This window comes from Acinonyx jubatus, chromosome B2, assembly GCF_027475565.1.
Source record: "Acinonyx jubatus isolate Ajub_Pintada_27869175 chromosome B2, VMU_Ajub_asm_v1.0, whole genome shotgun sequence".
NCBI classification, from domain to species: domain Eukaryota; kingdom Metazoa; phylum Chordata; class Mammalia; order Carnivora; family Felidae; genus Acinonyx; species Acinonyx jubatus.
In genome coordinates this window covers 34,734,923-34,756,301 of record NC_069385.1, presented here as the reverse complement: position 1 = coordinate 34,756,301, position 21,379 = coordinate 34,734,923, and the positions used below count along the sequence as shown (strand labels likewise).

Below are 21,379 nucleotides of genomic sequence, written 5' to 3'. Positions count from 1 at the left end.
TTTTTTCCCCGACTTAGTAAAGGGAGTAACTCTTTGGAAGCTCTCCTGTAGAAGAGGCAGGGTTTTTACCCCAGTAATCCTCATAAACTCTTCCATCCAGAAAAGTTGAGTATTAACATCCATGCCATGGGCACGAAAGAACTATCATTCACCTAGTTTCTGTTCAAGGAGTCTCAATGAGGTCCAGGAAAACTTCCAACAGTTACTTACTGGTTTTGTTTTCTTGACATGAAATTTCTTGGCACGATTTTGTAACTTTAAGTAGAAAGAAATGTAGGAGGTAAAGGAGCATGGGTTCTACCCTCATCTACATAAGTTTCTTTTTTTTAATAGATCTTACCCCCATTCTACTTTATTTTTTTTAAGTTTATTTATTCTTGAGAGAGACAGAAAGAGAGAGAGGGAGAGCGAGTGAGCAGGGGAGGGGCAGGGAGAAGGAGACCGAGAATCCCAAGCAGGCTCTGTACTGTGAGTTCAGAACCTAACACGGGGCTCCAACCCATGAACCGCGAGGTAAGACCCGAGCTGAAACCAAGAGTCAGACACTCAACCAACTAAGCCACCCAGGTGCCCCTCCCCCAAAATTTTAAGACAATGGCAAAACTTGGGGTACATACTCTTTCTAAAATATTTTAAAATTTTTCTTTCTTCTGTAAGTTTATAATTAAACCTTTACAAATGCTCTACAAAATTTTGCTGTTACAAAAATAAATCAATGTGGAACAATCCACTGATCATTATAAAAGCCCCTGATAATGTTTATAATAAATGGTATTAAATCATATAGACCAAATCAATTTGAAATGATGATGTAAATCAGAAACTCAGGGTAAGTCCTTAGAGGAATAACTAGAATTGGTTTGAGTTGGTCTATCTTTTGGCTAAGCAAACATTTCAAAATCATTATGACTTATTTCAAACTCTATTGCATAGAACCACAAACAATATAACATCTTTAGGCAACAGGTTATGCTTGCTGAGTCTTACTTTCTTTTTAAACATTCATTTTTCAAATTACTGTACACTCATTAAATAAAATTTGGAAAATGTAGAAAAATAAAAAGGAAAAACCCCAAGGCACCCATGTTTCTATTTAAAAAAATGAAACCTCACTCATTGGTTTTGTAGAAGAGTTAGAGCAAAAATTAAACACCTGATAATACTGTTAATATGACTAACTTACTAAATACATTAATAAAGAGTTAAAAACTTCCACCATCTATCCTTAAAAAATCAGTGTTTTCTTCATAGACTACTAGCAATGTTTCCATGAAAACATCACATTGTTTTGCCACAAATAATGAAAAATTACTTTGCCTAGTTCTGAGGGATATTAATTTTAATATTTGAGGTGGGGAGAGACGGGGGGAGGAAGAGGGGAGAGAGACAGAGAATGTGCCAGCGGGGCAGGGGCAGGGGCAGAGGGAGGGAAACACAGAATCCGAAGCAGGCTCCAGGCTCCAAACTGTCAGCACAGAGCCCAAAGCGGGACTCGAACTCACGAATGGAATCGTGAGATCATGACCTGAGCTAAAGTCGGACGCTTAGCCAACTGAGCCACCCAGGCGCCCAGTTCTGAGGGGTATTTAATGTAAATGAATCTGCTGACCTTCAGGGTGTCTCTGTTTGCATCGGGCAGGAGGATGACAAGAAGGTTCAAAGCCTGTAGTTGTTGCCTCTTGGTTGGAAGATCTGCAAACAGATTAAATAAATCTAAACTCTTTTCTTTACCCAACATTTTTTTTTACTTCCTTTTTTGCATTTTGTAAGAAAAAAGTTATTTGGCATAAACATCACTGTGAAATGTAAGACACAACAACTGAGCAGCGAGCATTCTTGAGTGTGTTTGAGAGAGATCAGGAGAAACAGCTGCTGCTTTAGAGTTTCCCTCTCCCTCGGAATGCTCACTTCCAACTGTGATCGTATGATGAGCGGCCTTATGTTTGCAGACATACAACAGCGCTTTGGAAATCATCTTAACTTCTGCGTGATAATCACTCCCCAACGAAGAGACACAGAAAGTGGGACCTTCTGTGGTAAGGTGTCAAGATGCATCTGTAACACTGAAGTTTGTTTCTTTACTGGTGAGTGAACACATTACATGGGAAGAGTCCATCAATTCCAAAAGGAATATGAAAAACTGAGTCCGAAACACAGTAAGTGGTCACCATACATCCATGGAACGAATGAACAAACCAATCAGCAGTGACCGAGTTGAAGCGGTACCTTATTAGCATTGATATTTATCACTTTTTATTAGCCCTTAACCCATATAAGTAATACTCAGGGATATTTGGAGTCATTTTGGTATTTTGTTCCTCAGGAATAAATTTGTGCTTGAATCCATTTCCAAAGAATATATGCAAAACAGTATAACTTAACCATTACAAATATTTTAAACAGATGAGGATTTCGGTCATGTCTCCCCCTAGAAATTCTGAAGAAATGTTATGAAATGACACATGAGAATCATCTCAATATTATACACTTGAGGAATAGCCTGGAAAATAACAGAATTATTCAGCCATAAAATAAAAAGAACAGTATCTTGCCACCTGTGACAACATGAGCAGACCTTTAGGACATTATATGAAGTAAAATACGACAAAGATAGATACCATATGATTTCACTTATAGGTGGAATCTTAGAAGAACAAACAAAACAAAAACAAAAAAATAAGTTCATAGATACCAAGAACAATTGGTGCAAGCCAGAGGCAGGGGTGGTGAGGGGGCAAAACAGGTGAAGGGTGTCAGTAGGCACAAACTTGCAATGTAATGTACAGCATGGCGACTACAGTTAATAACAATGTATTGCATATTTGAAAGTTGCTAAGAGAGTAGGTCTTAAAAGTTCTCCTCACAAGAAAAAAATATACTGTGACTATGCGTGGTGATGAATGTTAATCAGACTTACGGTAATGACCATTTTACGATATATACAAATACCAAACCATTATGTTGTATCTAATGTTATAGGTCAATTATATCTCCATTAAAAAAAAAAAGTTGGAATCCTCCCCCGAACAGGTCTGGTGGAGCTCACCATAGTCATCAACAGTGGCCCCCGTTCACTCTCGAAAGTGTCCCAATTTGGAAGTTAAAGATAAGGCCATTAGAACGTAGTGGTGGCTTCTTTCCTTTACAGATGGCCTCTAGGACTAAATGGAATAGTTATGCCAGTACATAAACCTTAAAAGATCCCTGTATTCACTGGAAAAGAATCAACAACTATTTGAGACGTTAATTTGGAGCTTGCCCAAGACCACGAAACAGCAAGATAGGAGGTGTTTGCAGCCCTCCATCAGGGAGGCAGCCAAATAATTTGTTCCATGTTTCTGCGTGACAATTTCAGAACTTAATTTTTCAGGAAATAATCACAGACTCTGCCGCATCTCCCTGTGCTTTTATGATAACTGGTAATCCACAGCTTCTCCAGTAAGTGTTGCTTTTAACACTTGCAAGAAAAAAAAAATGTATCAGATTTTACGTGACTCGTTCTATTATAAAAGAAATGTGAAGTTCCAGGTTTTAACGAGAAAATATGTTGTATCGCTTGATGGGCATGCAATTAATCTGCACCTGAAGAGAACATTCTGTTAACTGTTTACTCAGAGACGCGTATTTCTAAAGGAAAAGGAAAACAATGTGTGGCATTCAAGCATCCGTTGACAGTGAGTCAATTTGTCTACCCAAATATATCTGGTTACATCCTTTGGGATGCAAAGTGTCATTAAAACAATTAATATGGATGGCAGCAGGACAAGGACTGCTCCAGAGAGAGATGGCACTTACTCTGGACTGCTTGAAAGGCTTTCAGATACTCTACACTCAGCAGCGGCTGGGGCAGCTCCCGGATGAACAGCTTCAGCAGGCTGGCCGCGTCATGCTGCTTGACACTTTCCCAATTAAACGTCCCTTCATAAAACTTTGCTTCTAGTTCTTGGCAAAGATTCTGAAAGGCAGAAGAAGAAGAAAAAAAAAAGCTACAGTAAGAGTATTTTTTTTTCCTGCTGAAAGTGTGATCCACTTCCCACTTTACAAGAGATTGTACTCTCTCGAAAGAATCTGAAAGTACTTCTCTGTCACTCAGAAAAATACTACTCCGCCAAGCATACTTTTCCAATGAAAAATTATACCCATGGCCCCCGAAATGCAAAAATGGTATACATTCTCCTGGATATGCAACAGACCCTAAGCAGTAAACGTTTAATTAAAAGATTAGTTAAGGGGTGCCTGGGTGGCTCAGGTCATGATCGCAAGTTCGGGAGTTCAAGCCCCCCCAGTGGGCTCTCTGCTGTCAGCGTGGAGCTCACTTCGGATCCTCTGTTATCTCTGCCACTCCCATTCATATGAACTCTCTTTTTCCCAAAAATAAACATTAAAAAATTTTTTTATTAAAAAAAAAGATTAGTGGAAATAGTCTTTCCATCTGGGGGGCTTTATGTTAATTTTTCACTCAATTTTTAAAAACTCATTTTTATCAAGTCTGTTTTAAATTATTTAGAAGTACATTACATAACAAAATACATAATCAATCTTGGGGCTGTAAGCAGAAGGCTACCTCTGATTAGTCACCTCTGGGAAATGGAAAACCAAATTCTACAGCAAATGAGGCCTGAAAATACATCAATATACCTGTCTTGGTATATTGGCTTACTTATGGTAAGCCGTAAGTGACACAGCCATCCTGCTGTTAGCTGTGGAAAACAGTTGGAGTCGATGCAAAATTAGAAATACCAAGTTCATTTACCTCAAGGACTCCATAAGATTTGCCAAATTATTAGTAATCAATTTAGTTTCAAAATCACTATTTTCTACATGCATTTTCACTGTGGCATAAATCTTATTATGTTGGAAATCCTTCCAAGTTTCTGTCACGTCCTTGATTATTTTAAACTGTTCTCCCAAAGAATATTCTTCATTTTTCTTGCGAGGTGAATTTAGTCCGCTTTCTCTTCCCAACACAACTCTGCCCTCTACTTATTTTTGTAATTGGTGAAATACATAAAGGTGAGCCTAGAAATGGGGAGGAGGGGAAAGAGAGGCAAAGGGAGAGAGGAAGGGAAGGAGGGAAGGAGGGAAGGAGAGAAGAAGTAAGGAAGAGGGAGAGGGAAGTAGGAGAGGGGGAGGGGGAAGGAAGAGGAAAAAGGAGAGGGGGAGGATTGAGAGGGAGGGGGAAGGGCTGGGGGGAGTAGGCAGAAGAGTATAAAGAATTTGGTGGGGCTGGGGAGAAAGACAACCAAAAACTTTGCATATTATCTTTAAATTATTTATAATGGACCAGCTGCTGCATAATTTGGGATGTGACAATAGGCTGGGTTGAAGAGTTGAGCCAAATGAATCCACTTAATTGACCTTCTTAGAAATTACATTTCTAAGAGCTGGTCTGCCAGCCCTCCAGTCAAAAATGTAAAACATGCATTCTGTTCACTACCCTATACTCAAGGAAATGTGTTTACAACTCTTAGGAGTTGGCCATCACATTGTGCTAATTAGTGAACTGAGAAGCGGTATTCTTGCCGATGTGGGTAATCTGAAGTCACGCTACCTGTTTCTGAGGGATTCTTTCTCTGTAAGAGGACGTGCTTCTCAACAGAACTTATCTCAGAATCACACACACTATCCATGTTTGACTGTTGGTAAAAAAAACAAAAACAAAAACAAAAACAAAAACCAATGGCACCTAATCAAACGTACACGGACCCCAAAGCAGTTTCAGGGACCTCTGTGAACCAGACACCAAACCCACGGGACACAAGCTGAATGAAATTTGTGAGCAGGGTATATGCATCAGGTTACTCGAATCTGATTAAACCGAGATCACCCTATGCAGTAAGAGCCAAGTAGGCCGAAACTAGCATCCTACATTGAGGAAGCTTATCAAAATAAGCAGATGATGTGAACCGTGCAAGGTATGAATACTAATTCCAGTCCTGGCAGTCCCACAGCCTCAGTCACAGGCAAAGAGCACGTGCGCCCACCAAGAGGCGTTTCTCCCTGATTCAGTTCTAAAAATGTCCGATAGAATAGGTCTTGAGGAAACGAAGAGAAAATCTCTCTTCTCCCTATCCTGTTTTCTCTTGGATTTGCAAATTCTGGAAGACTTGTGCTCTTCTCAGGTGAGAGCCAAAGCTGACTTTGGAGGCGAGGGAGAGGAGACTGTTAGTGGCTGCTAACCAAAACCTCTTCCTAGACACGCTTCCCAGATACAGCCACAATTTCAAGCATGAGGCCCCTGTAAAATGCAATTCCCCTGGGACGCTGATGTACTATGCCTCATCTGCAGGGTGAGTCCATCTTTACATGCATTTACTGGATGCTTTATCCCCAGAGCAGGAGCTGGGGGACAGGGAGAAAGGCGGAAGATACACAGCATCCCAAGAGAGTGGGAACAAAATGCCATCTTGCCAGAAAAGGTGACAGGGGGAGGGAGGAAGGGCAAGTCTGGGAATCACCTCATCTCTTTCACAAGCCAGGCTTGGGCTACCTGGCATCCAGTGAGACAGGAAGTATGAAAGTCAGGATAGCAGTGGGGCAGAGTCTCATTCTGTCAGCTCCCAAAGACTTCTGTATGGGGACTATTGTCATGTCTCCTACTCTGCTCCCCTGCTGGAGTTTATCATCCTGACTTTTTAATCTTTTTTTTTTTACGTTTATTTCATTTTTGAGAGAGAGAGAGAGCATGCACAAGTTGGGGAGGGGGACAGAGACAGAGAGCACAAGGAGGAAAGGAGAGAGAGAGAGGGAGACACAGAACCTGAGCTGTTAGCAAGGAGCCTGACGCGGGGCTCGAACCCACGAACCATGAGATCATGACCTGAGCCGAAATGGGACGCTTAACCGACTGGGCCACTCAGGCGCCCATCCTGACTTTTTTCAATTGCTATTACTCATGCTCACTAAATCCACCACCAGTCCCCCTACTGATACTTTGACTCATCATGTTCTCTTTTCCTGAGAAGGATGAAACTACTCATGTCTTTTTGCTTGTTATGTTTTGTGCCTATTCTAGGCTTGCACAGCAAAGACATTAAAATTATTTGCTTCTTTATCATGGTATTATTACAGCTAATGTGATTCTGAAGAGAAATCAAAGCCTATAAAAATCAGCAGAGACTACATAAAACCAAATATAAACTGAATGTTAAGAAAACAGAAAACTAAATACAAACTGAATGTGAAGGGTCACCTGCGTGGCTCAGTCAGTTAAGCATCCTACCCCTGGTTTCAGCTTAGGTCCCGATCTTACAGTTTGTGGGATCGAGTCCCAAGTCAGGCTCTGTGCTGACAGCGTGGAGCCTGCTTGGGATTCTCTGTCTCCCTTCCTTTTTGTCCCTCCGCTGCTCAAGCTCTCTCTCTCTCAATATGAATAAATAAACTTAAAAAAAATTAAGCGGTTTTATCGTTATACGTGGGAAGAAGGGGTGGGGAAGACAAGTTACCTTTTAAAAGGCCAAAGCTGTCTGTGCTGACAGCTTAGAGCCCGGAGCCTGCTTTGGATTCTGGGTCTCCCTCTTTCTCTGCTCCTCCCCACCCCCCTCAAAAATAAACATACATTTAAAGCATTTAAAAATAAAATGGCAAAGCAGAATTAAAACAACACTGGTGGAACTCAGAGATCACCTTGATCCTAATGGCAGCTCCGGGTATTCTTAAGAGACCTTCAGTTTCCAAGCCTCCCTCTTCAATCCGAGAAATCAGCTGCGTAGAAACAGAAGAACATTCTGACTTGGGTATTCTTGAGACGTACAATTCCAAATTTAAGATCTGCTTCACATATAAATACACGCAAGCTGACGTGCAAACTGGGTTTCACCAAGTTTTGAATGCTATGGCGCTAGCCCTACCCTGCAAACCAGTGAAGCCCCGAAACTTTACTCACAAATTAGAAAAAGTTGGGTTTTATTCTCCTTTATTACAGAAGTGTATAATTTCACACAACAGCTGTCATACTCTAAACAAATGGAGACTGAAGATGTTCATTGTTTAAAAGCCACTGAGACCATCCATTTCTTCTGCTTTTCCAGAAATGTATGTTCTGCAATCAAATAAATCTAGGAAATTCCAGTATTTGCACATTTACATCTCATTTTTGGTTTGTTTGAAATAATTATTTATGGTATGAAGGAAAAAAACAGTTTGTGAATATTCATTTTTAAGCTTTTAAGCTTTTGGTGGTAAACCTAAGTAAAAACAGTTCTTGTATAGGGTTTTTAAATAGTACCTGATACCCAATGAATACATATAGGTCTGTCTCCAGAAACGCATTAAAGTAACAAAATTTTTTTTTTTAAATAATGCCAAAACCTACAAGATTAAGGCAAATGGAGAAATTACAATGGCATACTGTTGGAAGCTTAGGAAGATGATTAAAAAAAAAGTGCTTAGTTTCTTGGCAGAGTGATCTTCCAATTGAAATATGTATTCCCTGGGCAGTGCCCAAAGGCTTTATAGGGGGTACTCTGCTATTTTAAGGAAATCCATTTCCTTGTCCTCAGGTTAAATATAAGGCAATTACTAGTATCAGATAGGTTTTCCTTCCTACCACCCACCCCTTTCCACAAGTCTTATAACTTCACAAAAGACAAACCTACTCTTCACTCATCCCCAAACTTACTAAAATCTCTCTGCACACCCTAAGACATAAATAAAATCTTCCAGAGTGCCAAAGAATGTAAATTTTTATCTTTTTTTTCCCCCAGAGAAATCTCCTTTAATGATTTACCAAGGCTCTATAAACTGCATGAAACTTACTGCTTCTCCCTTGCTTATACAAATGTCTACTAGGAGCAAAGCATGGTATCATAAAATGAGGTCTCCTGACCTTTGTCTAGATGTCCTGAAATCAGATATATTGTACTGTGTAGACACTGGAAGAGAGGTAATTTTTCTTTAATGATCTCACTTCTTCTATCCCTGGATTATGGCCAAAGAATGCACTGATCTTGGGGGAGTCAGGTAAGAATAAAGCAAAGAGTAGTCTTGAAATTCTCCTAAGGATTTATTATCAGCTGAAGAAAGAACCATCCTTGACCAGTCAAAGCAGTACACGATTTTTAAAAATTCAACTGGAATGTTTTCCAAGATCACATTTTTCAATTACGTTAGATAGTAAACCCACAGCAAACCTTTACATGAATTATCTCAGATGAGAAGGGCATTATTCAATAAAGGATTTAAAACCAAATTTATCAAATAAGACCATGCAAAATTTACTCACTGTTCAAGCAATTTTCATTTTTATTTCATCTTCTAAAATGTTTAAAATGTTCTAGTGGCAAAAAATAAAATTCTGTGCTAGCTGCTACAGCAAATTAGTTCCTAGCAGTAATATATGCCTTCCATTTTCATTAAATACACAGGAAAAATGGATAATTTCTAAATAATTGACAGTAAGTCTTAAATTTTTATATTTAAGTTCTTTTCATTATTCTCTAATGTGAAAGAGCAACATTCAATAGAGATATGCATATATATTGCCTCAAAGAATGCCATGTGTTTTTTTCATATTTCTCTCTTTAAAAGTAACATTTTTATGGGGCACCTGGGTGCTCAGTCCAGCATCCGACTTCAGCTCAGGTCATGATCTCACACTTTGTGAGCTCGAGCCCCGCGTCGGGCTCCGTGCTGACAGCTCAGAGCTTGCAGCCTGCTTAGAATTCTGTGTCTTCTTCTCTCTCTGCCCCTTTTCTGCTCACACTCTCTCTCAAAAATAAACATTAAACGTGTTTTTAAAAATAACTTTTTAGCTACCACATTATATAGCATTATCAAAATATAAATAATATTCTATAGCACTTTTACTTTCAAGACTTAAAAATGAAAAATAACTATATTGATCTATATTTTAATCAGGCTGCTTTTTAGTAATTTATCCTACAAGAGACATTACATAATTTATCAATAATGTTCATACTATTTCCCAAGAGAGATTACATACTTACACAAATTTATGAATTGAAAATGAAGTCAGAAGTTTTTGACACAAAGTATCTTTGATTTGGCAGATTCCTGTGACAGTGAGAATTTGCCAGTTTGTCAGAATTTTTCTACAGGTAAAAATTAAGAATATTTCTATTTCCTTAACTCTTTCCAAGACTACAGTTTAAACAATGTGTCTCTGAGCAAAAACAAAACAAAACTAACAAGAAAACAACAGATATGATTCACAGATATTAGCTAAGCTTTGTTAAAGCCCTTTTTGGGGTATAATTCTTAATAAATAAAAAAGTATAATCCTCTAAAAATTGATAAATCTTTTTTTGCAAATCAGTGACTTCCAATTCTTTCCTTTGTACAAAATGGAGGAAATACCTAATTGGGGTGAGAGTTGATCACTCAAAAAATATTTTTCAGTGACAGATGACTGTATTTTTTGTGCTTATAATTCAGAGGGGACGCAAGTAGAGGAGTTTTATCTAAGAGTAAACTCTTTATACCCTTATTTTTTATGTGAACAAAGAGACTTTAAGGCTATTATCTAACAACTTCAAACTGGTTGGAAGCCTGAGTCTTCAGAATGTTGAAATGAGTGACAGAAATGTAAAATAATAAATAAGAAAACAATTCCAAGAGAAAATCACAGGGGACTGCATTCAATCCTCAGCCTGATCAGGAGACAATTTCTGAATTTCTGTGGGGACCAAAGCTTACTCTTCACTAGTATGATGGTGAATTTGATAAAAGTCCAGCGTGACTCATCATTGGTTATTTGGTCAAACACCAGCCTAGATGTTACTGTGAAGGTATTTTTTACGATGTAATTAACACTTAAATCAGTACATTCTGAGTAAAGCAAATGACTCTACATAACGTGGGTGGGCTTCATCCAGTCAGTTGGCAGCCTCAGCAGTAAAGACTGAGGTTTCCCAAAGAAGAGGCAATCCTGCCTCAAGACTACAACATGGAAAGCCTACAGGAGTTTCCAACCTGCAGGTTTTGGGCTCAACGCTGCCATTATCACCTCTGGCCAAGTTTCCAGACTCTGGACTGCTCTATTTCAGATGTGCCGTTCCCACAACGGCATAAGCCAATTCTTTAAAAGAAATCTCTCTGTACAAACATGCATACACACACAACACCTTATCGGTTCTGTTTCTCTGGAGAACCCATATCCACTTGGAAAGGATGCTGCTGAGATCCTTGCTCCATACAGCCATCTGTGGTGGTAACGTGCACCTTTTACTTAAACTGATGTGAATACATGGCCCACATTTGTTAGCATCTCCAGCTAATCACAGGCACGGTTGACAACTATCCACACAGATACAAGGTCTACAGGCAGGGACTGGCAGAGGCTGATGAGTAGAACACACGGCGTGGAGCAAAGATCATTAGGAGAAACAATGAGCTACAGGTTTGGGTGTAATGGTGAACATGAGGAATAATGCAATCAGAGGTTACTAGCTAAGACGGCTAATGACTGGTTTGGAAGAGCAGAAGAATCCGTGCCAAGGAGACTAAGCTTTACTACTGAATGAATTTGTTGAGCCAGCCAATTGTGAAAGTTCCCATTGCCACTCTTGCTCTCCCCAGAGCTTTCAGAAATTGTGATGTGCTGGAAAAAATCTACAGCTTGGGTAGTCCCTAACTGATCTGACCTACCTTCCTCGCTGTAGCATTCCTGGCTTTTATCACCTAGAATCTAGGTTTCTGAACAATGATGGCTCAGAGATTAGACTGAAATTTTTATATTGCCATAGATCCTCCCCTTATGAATAATTGAGCGTGGATCACACCAGTGACTTGATAGTTTAGCAATCACTTTCTAATTCTACTTTATGGTTTCTTTGCCTACTTTGGAAGTAGGCACTAGTAAATTAAATTGGACATCCTCACTGTAAATAGGAAAGCTTGGGAAATACATACAGGCATGAAATATTCATGAGGATACAATTCCCTAGAAACTTATAAGCAGTTCCCACTCCTGTGTATTATAGAATTGAAATCTCAATTATACCAAGCTAGCTAATATAAAACAGGAAAATGATGCCAGGTAATCACAGTTATAGTAATAACACAGAAAACATCACCATGAAATAAAAATTATGAGCCCTTGAAACAAATTTGTTTCCTGAATAGAAAAATCAAAGTACAAAATAAAAGAGCACATCAATTGGAAAATGAGATTATAATATTATGAATGCCAAGGAAAAAAACTTCTATTAGTTCAAGTATGTTCTCTCTATGCTGACCCACCTAGGCTTACTTACTTTTTGAAATATCAAGGGTATTCGAGTTCCTGGTACTTTCCTCTGATCTTGTTCTAACAATACTGTCAATGGAACACAAAAAAGACCAGAATCTGCAACAAAAAATAAAATTTCTTAATTTCCGTCAGTCTACAAAATATTAATGCAAAAATATTACGTCAACAGACTTCTGATGTAGTCATTCAAACACACAACTATTTATTGAGAACTTCTAAGTGAATGACATTACCTAGCCATTATGTATACACATCTCAATAAGAAAATCTTGACCCTGTCTTATATAGGAATCTAACAAGGAAAGACAACTAAGCAAATGATTGCAAATAATCATCAAAATAATTAGAAAGCTATAGGGATGCCTGGGTGGGTCAGTCCGTTAAGCATCCGACTCTTGATTTCGGCTCAGGTTATGATCTCGCGGTTCAGGAGATTGAGCCCTGTGACAGCCTCATGCTGACAGCACACAGCCTGCTTGGGACTCTCTCCCTCTCTCTCCACCCCTCCCCTACTCGGGCACGCATGTGCGCACGTGTTCTCTTTCTCTCTCAAAATAGATAAACATTAAAAAAATAATAATTAGAAAAGTGTAAACCGCCAGATAAGAGAAATAGTGCTATAGGAGTATGCAAATAATTTACTAAAGGTAATCAAAAGTTCTGGTTAAAGCAAACGTTACTCATCTCTTTCATACTTAACTGACATCTAACATCCTACAATACAGAAAAATATAAATTCTTGCTTTTTGAGAAATCAGCCAACATTATGATCTTGTTCTACAAATGTTTTTCTTTGGAAAATATAGATATTTGGTAGTCTTAAATTGAAATTCATAGTTTTATATATTTGGGAATAACTCCCCACGAAATGAAAGGCAACAATTTATAATTTTTCTAAATTAAAATCATATGCATTCAGTCTGGTGTGAGCATAACTTCTGCCCACCCCCATCACTGAATGTACAGTTAGCACAGAAGTGTGACACACATCATCAGGGGAGATATAAATCATTTGTGAACAAGGGGGTGGGGGTTGTACTGTGGAATAAGGACACTGAAAACTGACTCTCTATAGAGATGCCACTCAAAAGAATACCAGTAACCCAAAAAATAATTTCTAGTTTAGGAATTAAGAAAATATGTAATATTCAAAAATGTCAGGAGTCCAGTTTGGGAGATAAATCTATTAGATAAGATACAAAAATATTTAAGAAACAGAAAGAAAATCTGTTCTGTTAATAGTTAACGCTCTTAATGAGAATGGCTTATTATTTCTCTCTCTGTTAGAAAGCAATTCTCAAACATAAAAAAGCCTCTCTAAGCCATTTTAAAAGTCCTGAGTACTGAGTCACAGCTATTTAAATTATATTTCTATTTTATAGTTGGAAAAGGCTTTGTGACAAGTTTCTGAAAAAACATCTAAAGTCTTTCATTATCTATAATGGACTTGTGGAAAATCAGAAGCACCATTTAACTCAGAAATTCACCATCTCAAGCCTTAAGCTAAAACACTCAGAGGAACTGAGCACAGAATGAGGTCTTCTGGGGCCCAGCATGGGAGAAAGGACCTTGAGGGTAGATATACTTCATTCCTACAGAGAAACTGCCTCTAAAACTTAAATCAGGGAAATACGTGTCTTTATTAATGTTACCATAGTAACTCAATAATCCTAATTCTTGCTATCTCTTTAAGGGAGCACTTAAAGAAGAGGTCAGAGATTCCTAAACAGTTAAACTTTGTCAATAGAGAATTATCTGGATTTCCAGACCAAGAATTGAGAAGATGTCTGTTCTCTATCATATCATAAAAAATAAAGTCTGTTTATATAATGGGTAAAGCAAGTTGCTTACAAAAGAAAAACACGTATCCACGGTGAGTATAGTTTGGTGGTGTTATGGCCACAATGGCATTATTTTCTTAATATTAAGTGAAGAATGTTTTTTGCAAAATAGTTAAAAGTAGAATGTAAATGAGCAAAAGGCTACTAACCACCCTATGTATTTCCCATCAAATAAATAAGCAAAAGCAATCGATCAACTACCTTCAAGTTATTTTTCAAGATCTGATTTTGGAAATAAAATAGTTTATGTACCCAATGTACTTTTTAAACATACTATTTTCAAAGGAAAGAACATTTGCAGAAAGATTCCTTAACTTAGGATTTCCTTCAAAGGTAATTAAGTATTTTATTACCTCTTTATTTTCTATAGTCCGGGAGAACGGTGTATGTTTATCAAGTTTCAAGATTTTTGAAAACAACGTTTTAGAATCTGAACTTCGGATGTATTCAAGTGTCAGTTTACTTTGCAGGTGTTTCCCCCTCTAAGAATATCACTCAAAAGGTCATCTTTGCTACTTCTGAAGTAAATCTAACTGTTCTTTATTTCAAAATTACCTTTTGTTTTGATTTTCACAGCTTTTTGTTGCTTCAGTTCAACACCCAATACATCGTAGAGGGCAGTCAGCTCAATTAGGGCTAAATGGCAAACCTTCTTCATGTCCTGGGGTGCCAGGTCACCAATCTTGGTGGTACCCGTTTTGTCTTTTGGCAGTCTGAAATTCTAAAATAAGTACCATTAATAAAGGTTTATAATATCTAACCCTTTTAGTCAAAGACGACTAAACCATAACTATACAAAGAAGCTATACTCAAAGTAGTGACAATGAAAGCTATGGCAGAATTTCTATAGTCAGGATGAAGAGCCATCTTGTCATGAGGATGGTCCTCAAACCTATAGCGAGTCAGTATGTGAGGTACGACAGACGATGCGACCAGACTATGTACTAGGAGTACTAATCCTCGTGGCAAAGAGGACAAAAGAGATGGTAAAACTGAAAAAGAACTCTAGTTATTGACTTTCAAGAACCAAGGAAGATTAGAAGACCAACCATGAGTAGGAGGAGGAGGAAGAAAAAGAGGATAGAGCCATGAGTGAGTGCTTACAATGTACGAGGTACCCTTTACCTACATTCTGTCATGTGTATTATAGGTATAATGATGTGAAATAAATAATATTTATAATACATATAAAAATATTGTGATAAAAACCCAGATAAGGTAGGTACAGAAGGGCTGTAGAACACTGGGGTGACAGGGAGAGCAGAAGGGATACTAACAGCATGGACGTTAAAGCCAGAATGACTACCACTCATCTAGCTACTGACTAGCCACTAACAATCTGGCAACTGCTTAACCACGGTTTCTGAAAACGGCAGAAGGGGAGGACAGTGGGGAGGAGGAGGGGAGAGGAGGCAGGACGAAGGAGGAGGACATAGGTAGAGGGGAGAGGAAGAAAAAGAGAACAGGTAGAGGGGAAAAGGAGAGAAGGAGGGGAAGAAGGCCACCTAGTTCAGTGGGCTGTGGTGGCATTTAAATGCCTGGCACTTCCCAAGCACCTGTATATTGTCCCTATCATTATTACCTTCACCACTGAATAAATCAACTGAGACTTAGAGATACTACTATCACAGGCAAGTGGTGTTTTGTTATTTCCTGCCTTTCCCAAATATTATCTACGACCTATTCAGCCACGTTTAATATTAAATGCATTAAATATAAGAAAGCACAAAGTAAAAACATGAATTTCGCTAACATATTTAAGACCAATTTTATTCCTACTGTATTTACGGATTACTAAAAACTATGATCATTCTTTGATGGTTTGATAAAAAAAGGTTATAAAGGTTATATCTTTACGGTTTATTCTTCACTTCCTCATTTAACGGACAAGGATGTTCAACTGTTCCCTTTTATTCCCTTTACTTTGCTCATTTTTGTACCATGTTATTAACACTTCATGGTCTAAAAACTAGTGCAAAAAAACAGGTCTGAAAGCAGCAGTTCTCAAAGTAAGGTCCAGGGAACCAGGAAGTTACCGAATACTCTTTCAAGGCACCTATGAGGTCAAAACTATTTAATGAGTAATACTAAGGCATTACTTGCCTTTTTCACTCCCATTCCCTTATGATTATTCAGTGGAGTTTGCCAAAGGTGTAAGACAGGTGTGGGTGCAACAGACTGAACACAGATATGGAGGTGAGGACCCAGCTGACTTCTACTACAGTGAAACACTGGAGTGGATAAAATGTAAAACTATGGCACACTTCTTAATAATTCGTTTCAGGGGGTGACTGGGTGGCTCAGTAGAGTAAGCATCCCACTTCAGCTCAGGCCATGATCTTGTGGTTTGTGAGTTCGAGCCCCACATCAAGCTCTGCACTAACAGTGCAGAACCTGCTTGGGATATTCTCTCTCTCTCTCTCTCTCTCTCTCTCTCTCTCTTCCCCCCCCCCCTTCTCTCTGCCCCTCCCACACTTGCACACGTGTGCTCTCTCTCAAAATAAACTTTAAAGAAAATCTTTTAAAAAATAATTTTAGAAAATATGACGATTTTTCATTAAAATGTTATTTATGGTAACTGTAATACTGTAAAGTGGATTAATAATTTCCAAATGTCTCAATTTTAATTTCTAATGTGGTAAATATCCATAGGTATAATAACTGATATAGACAAAATCACTACTCTCATAGTATTTGTTGTTTACTTATCAAGAAAAATGATTCCTTAGTCTATGTATTCACGTTTCATAGGCCAAGAACAGAGGTTAGCAACAAACTTCCATGGAACTCAATCCAAACAAATTCTTCACATTCCAAAATCACTTACGGCCATCCTCATCTCCTCAAAATCTTTCATGAAACCATAATTTCTGCAGAACTATGTGTATGCCTTCTGTCTTGGTTCAGCCACAGCATACTTCTAAGTAGCTGCAAAGTTCAGGGAGCCAACAGATGCTCCAACAATAGGAAATCACAGATTCTTAGCCAGAAGGCCACGTATCTGAGGTTTTGTCAAAGCGCTGGAAGCCATGGTAGTTATTGTCCTCAATACCAACATCCTTCCTGACTAGTGAAACAAAAGCTTTTTGAAGTCCCTCAGTACTTTTTAAGAGCCTAAAAAGGTTATAAGACCAAAATATTGAAGTTTCACTGTCTTAAAGCATTTCCTCAAACCTACAACTTTTGGAATTGAGCAGCTAATTCCTTTCAAGCAAACTCAACTCCAAGAGAGAACTTTCTATAGTTCTTTATGAGAATATGAAATAAAACAGCAGTAGACATCATTAAATATATAGTCTAAGTGAATTTCCAGCGTAAGTGTTAACGGTGCAGTGCATGGGGGCTGAGAACGTGGGGCCAAACCACAGGTGGACAATCTTGTCTCCATCACTTACTAGCTATGTGACCTCTGGCAAATTACATCACCTCTGTGTCACCTCAGCCACTTCATCTGTAAGATGGGAACAACAGAACCTACCTTACAAGGCTGTAGTGAGGATCAAATGGCCCAAGTAAAGACTCAAAAAGTGTTGCATTATCACTACATTTCTTTCCTACAGCTTTTTCAATAAATTCAAGATTTCGTGCCTTTCCTTTTTGCCTATTACTGTAAGGTAAGAGAAAACATGACAAGGCTAATACTCTTATTTGATAAATGGTTTTTTGATCCTATTCTGCAAAAAGTCCCAATAGGTAGGAATTATTACAGCATATTCTAGGTGGGGACTTGAGACTAAATATGGCCACAAAGCCCGTGCAAAAGAAGGATGCAAATTCAGATCTTCTAGATTCTAAATGCAGTAATAACCATTCTGTTCTGCTCCATTTTCTCTGTCCACCAGAGCATGTGGGGAGGAATCTAGGTGGATCGGTACTGGTATAGGACTGTGAGCCCCTCAAGGGCTCATACAGACTCATTTCTGTATCCCTACTCTACCATAGGCCTGGCACACTGCAGGGGTCCTGTCCCAGTCTGTTCAATGAATTAAGACACACACCCTACAGGGAGAAAAGCACAGAATCGAGGTCAGTGAGGTACAGGGCCACTGGCTGGATGCTCCCTCGCTGTCCTGTGATTTGTACTGAGCTTCACAAAATCACACAAAACTTGTCACATTTTCTTCAGGCCTGGCCCCAGAGTTCTGCTAATTGCATTGTTTTCTGAAGGGCTGAAACAATCTGATCTACCAACCATTTATTCTTTTTATTCAGTTCTAAACATTTCCTTTAAATCAGTAGCTATTGATCTAATAAGCCAAACACATGTAATTTAATTATTTAAAGAACTAGCCAAGGTAAATGTTTAGAGAAACCTGAAATATTATTAGTTCAAACATTTGATTTACCTAGCAATATATGTCATGAACTTACTTTTATTTATTTATGTATTTATTTATTTATTTATCATTGTGCTTTAATGAAAGGAGTTAGTTCTTCATCCCAATGTTTAATTCATAGCAGCAGCTTTAAATATTTATGAAGTCCCCTGTCATTTTTGTTTAGTTAATAGACTGGATGGTTCAGTTCGCTGGCTAAGAGAAGGCAATGCAATTTCAGCAAAAGAAAAGCTCTTTGCCTTTTGAAAAATGTGCTTCAAGAATGAAGTGAAATAAAATTTCTCAAAAATTATAAGGTCACTGGTTCTCATGTGTTACTATAAATTAATCAGGTAGCTCTCCCGACTGCACCCCTCTTTTGCAGACCTCACAATACAAAGGGCTCCTTAGGCACTCCATCAGTAAAGATGGACTTTGATGGACTTGACTTTAATACATCAAGTCACTTCTACCTTCAACTTGGAAAGCAAGAGAATCTATTCTTACCTGGTCAATTTCCACAGATGACTTTTTTTTTTCCTGGTCTGCTAGGAAACACATTTCTTAACGAAGATTTTTCCATGTATAAAATGTGATTTTATTACAGCATTTCATTGTCATTTTCAGAGGATGAATATTTTTCTAGACAAATGAACTTTCAAATTTAGTTTTTTATATTTCCTCAATTTTTCAATTTTTTTTAATGTTTGTTTTTGCAAAAGAGAGAGAGAGAGAGAGAGAGAGAGAGAGAGAGAGAGAGAGAGAGAGAGGCAGGCAGACTGTGAGCAGGGGAAGGGCAGAGAGAGAGGGGGACACAGAATTCAAAGCAGGCTCCAGGCTCCGCACAGTCAGCACAGAGCCCAACACAGAGTTTTAACTCACAAACTGTGAGACCATGATCCAAGCCAAAATCAGACTGAGCCACCCAGGCATTTCAAGATTTCTTCAATTTTTTAAATGGAGACCAAATAGCCGTAATTTAACCTTTTCTTGACAATTCAGGACTATAACCCTAAACACCTATTTTTGCATTGTGGACAAGTGTGTCTGCTTTGGCTTTCAGTGTCCTCATTCAATCCTGAAACAACACCTCTTCAATGTCCTCCAGAGTTGTTCCATTCTCCAGCAAACTGCCAAGGTGGGCCTCCATGCCTAGTTTTTGGTATTTAGTATGCACGGAGCTGTGTTACCAGACAATCAAGGTCATAATTCAATAAGAATCCGAAGGACACTGAATAAAGACCTAAGAACTAAATATAGGCATGCATTTAGAATAGAGGCTTTACCACAGTTACACTTTTAAAACTACGGATCTTCAAAATTTCAGAATCCTTAATGTTTAGTCTCCAAAGTACGCTGAAGGAGTATTATTAAATTTCTATTGTACATGATGGACCCCACAAGCCAGAATCTTATTGATAAAATATCCCAAGCTACCCTGAACAAGTTGTCACCAGCACCAATACAGAGCCACTTAAACTCACACCTAAATTAAATACACATAGACATTCAGGGCACATAAAGTGGAGTCGACATGGTCCTTCCAGGAAAAACTTGAGCTTCAAAAATTGAGTCCCTGAAGCCAAGCCTTTGCATGCCATATATAATGTACTGTTTCCTTGTATGAAAAACAGGAATTGTAACATCTACATCATGAGATCATTTGATAAATTACAGAGCATATTTTCTGAGATACAGTGGGTACACAAAACAAAGTAGTAGCTACATTTTCAAACTGAAGCCCATGAGAGGTTATAAAACCTGATCTACAAATTTAAGAGGAGAAATCTGAATCTGCTGTGAGAGATCATAAAGAATTAACAAAGACTATACCCAACGTTGTAAGAAAAAAGAAATGAATTAAAAAATGGAAGTCAACACAGAACAATGTATTACATAAAGCTTACTGCTTATTTACAGAAGCAGGGGAGCATGGAGTAGAAATGGTATTTAAGGTTTATCTTCTTAGACACCTGCCTCAGAGTGATGAATATAAATATTCATTCCATCAACCATGCTGAGGACTCGTGAAAGGCTTACATGCCCATGCCTTCTATAAGACATATGGATAAATGGGTATAGAGATGAACAGATGCATATATGCATAGATAAATACCAGATTACATTGACAATAATTATCAAAAGCATGGCATCTTAACAGCTTAAAGGATTATTTTATACATTGTATCTAATGTAAATTCACAACCAGGAAGGACTTAATAATAAAGTTAGAGACCGAACTAGACCCCAAAGGATGAGTTAAGACTTTCTTGGTAAACAGGGAACAACAAGGAGGCCCAAATAGGAAGGTCATTTTAAGCTTGGGGTACAACATGAATAAAATCAAGAGGGTAGGTAAGCAGAAATGTTAAGCAGAGAATGAAACAAGAAAGGAAGTTTTGTTTTTAAGTCTCTAAAGTAGCTATTAATTTATATTCTATTCCACTTCTGAATGAACAGCTTAGAAGTCAACAGTGTCTTCATTTTTTTTTAAATTAGACTCTACGGTGTTTCACTTAAAACCCCTTCCATCTGTTGAGATATGGACTGCCCACTACACTGACAGTCTGGGAGTATAGATCATCTCTTTAAGCCAAAGGATACGTCCTCCTTTACTTTTCCCATCAGGTATAAAAACAGATTCTTACAAATATATGATAAAGCCTGGAAACAACTTAGATGTCCACCATTAGGGAAAAGGTTGAATAAATTTTGATGCATCTTCACAATGGAGTAGGATATAGCTATAAAAAAAGAATGAGAAACATTTCTCTATGTTACTATGGAGTGATTTCCAGAATATAATGCTAAGTCAAAAATAACAAAAATTCAGGGTTGAGAAAAGTGTGTATAGTGGGCTACCATTTATCTGAGAACAGAAGGTTAAACCATAAAGTTAAATTAAAAAAGAATTTACTTAGAAGGTAAATTTACCTGTAAGGGGACAGAGAGAATAGAATGACGGCTCAGAGACAGAAGCCAGACTTTTAATACAACTTGTTTTTAAATTT

At 38.1% G+C, this 21,379-nt stretch overlaps 1 protein-coding gene across 5 annotated transcripts in view; it reads right to left on the bottom strand.

Moving 5' to 3' along the window:
- The window catches only part of ARHGAP18 (Rho GTPase activating protein 18), a 191,772-nt gene that overhangs the window by 22,508 nt on the left and 147,885 nt on the right, over positions 1-21,379 (bottom strand). For 4 of the 5 annotated variants that reach the window (XM_027056930.1, XM_027056932.1, XM_015072776.3 and 1 more), the window contains 5 exons: positions 14,608-14,773; positions 12,216-12,307; positions 7,627-7,704; positions 3,796-3,955; positions 1,610-1,692 (listed from right to left, as the gene is read on the bottom strand). In XM_027056930.1, coding sequence (XP_026912731.1) covers positions 1,610-1,692; positions 3,796-3,955; positions 7,627-7,704; positions 12,216-12,307; positions 14,608-14,773 — 579 coding nt within the window. The remainder of the gene's footprint in view (positions 1-1,609; positions 1,693-3,795; positions 3,956-7,626; positions 7,705-12,215; positions 12,308-14,607; positions 14,774-21,379) is intronic. The other variant, XM_053222253.1, reaches the window with a different exon arrangement.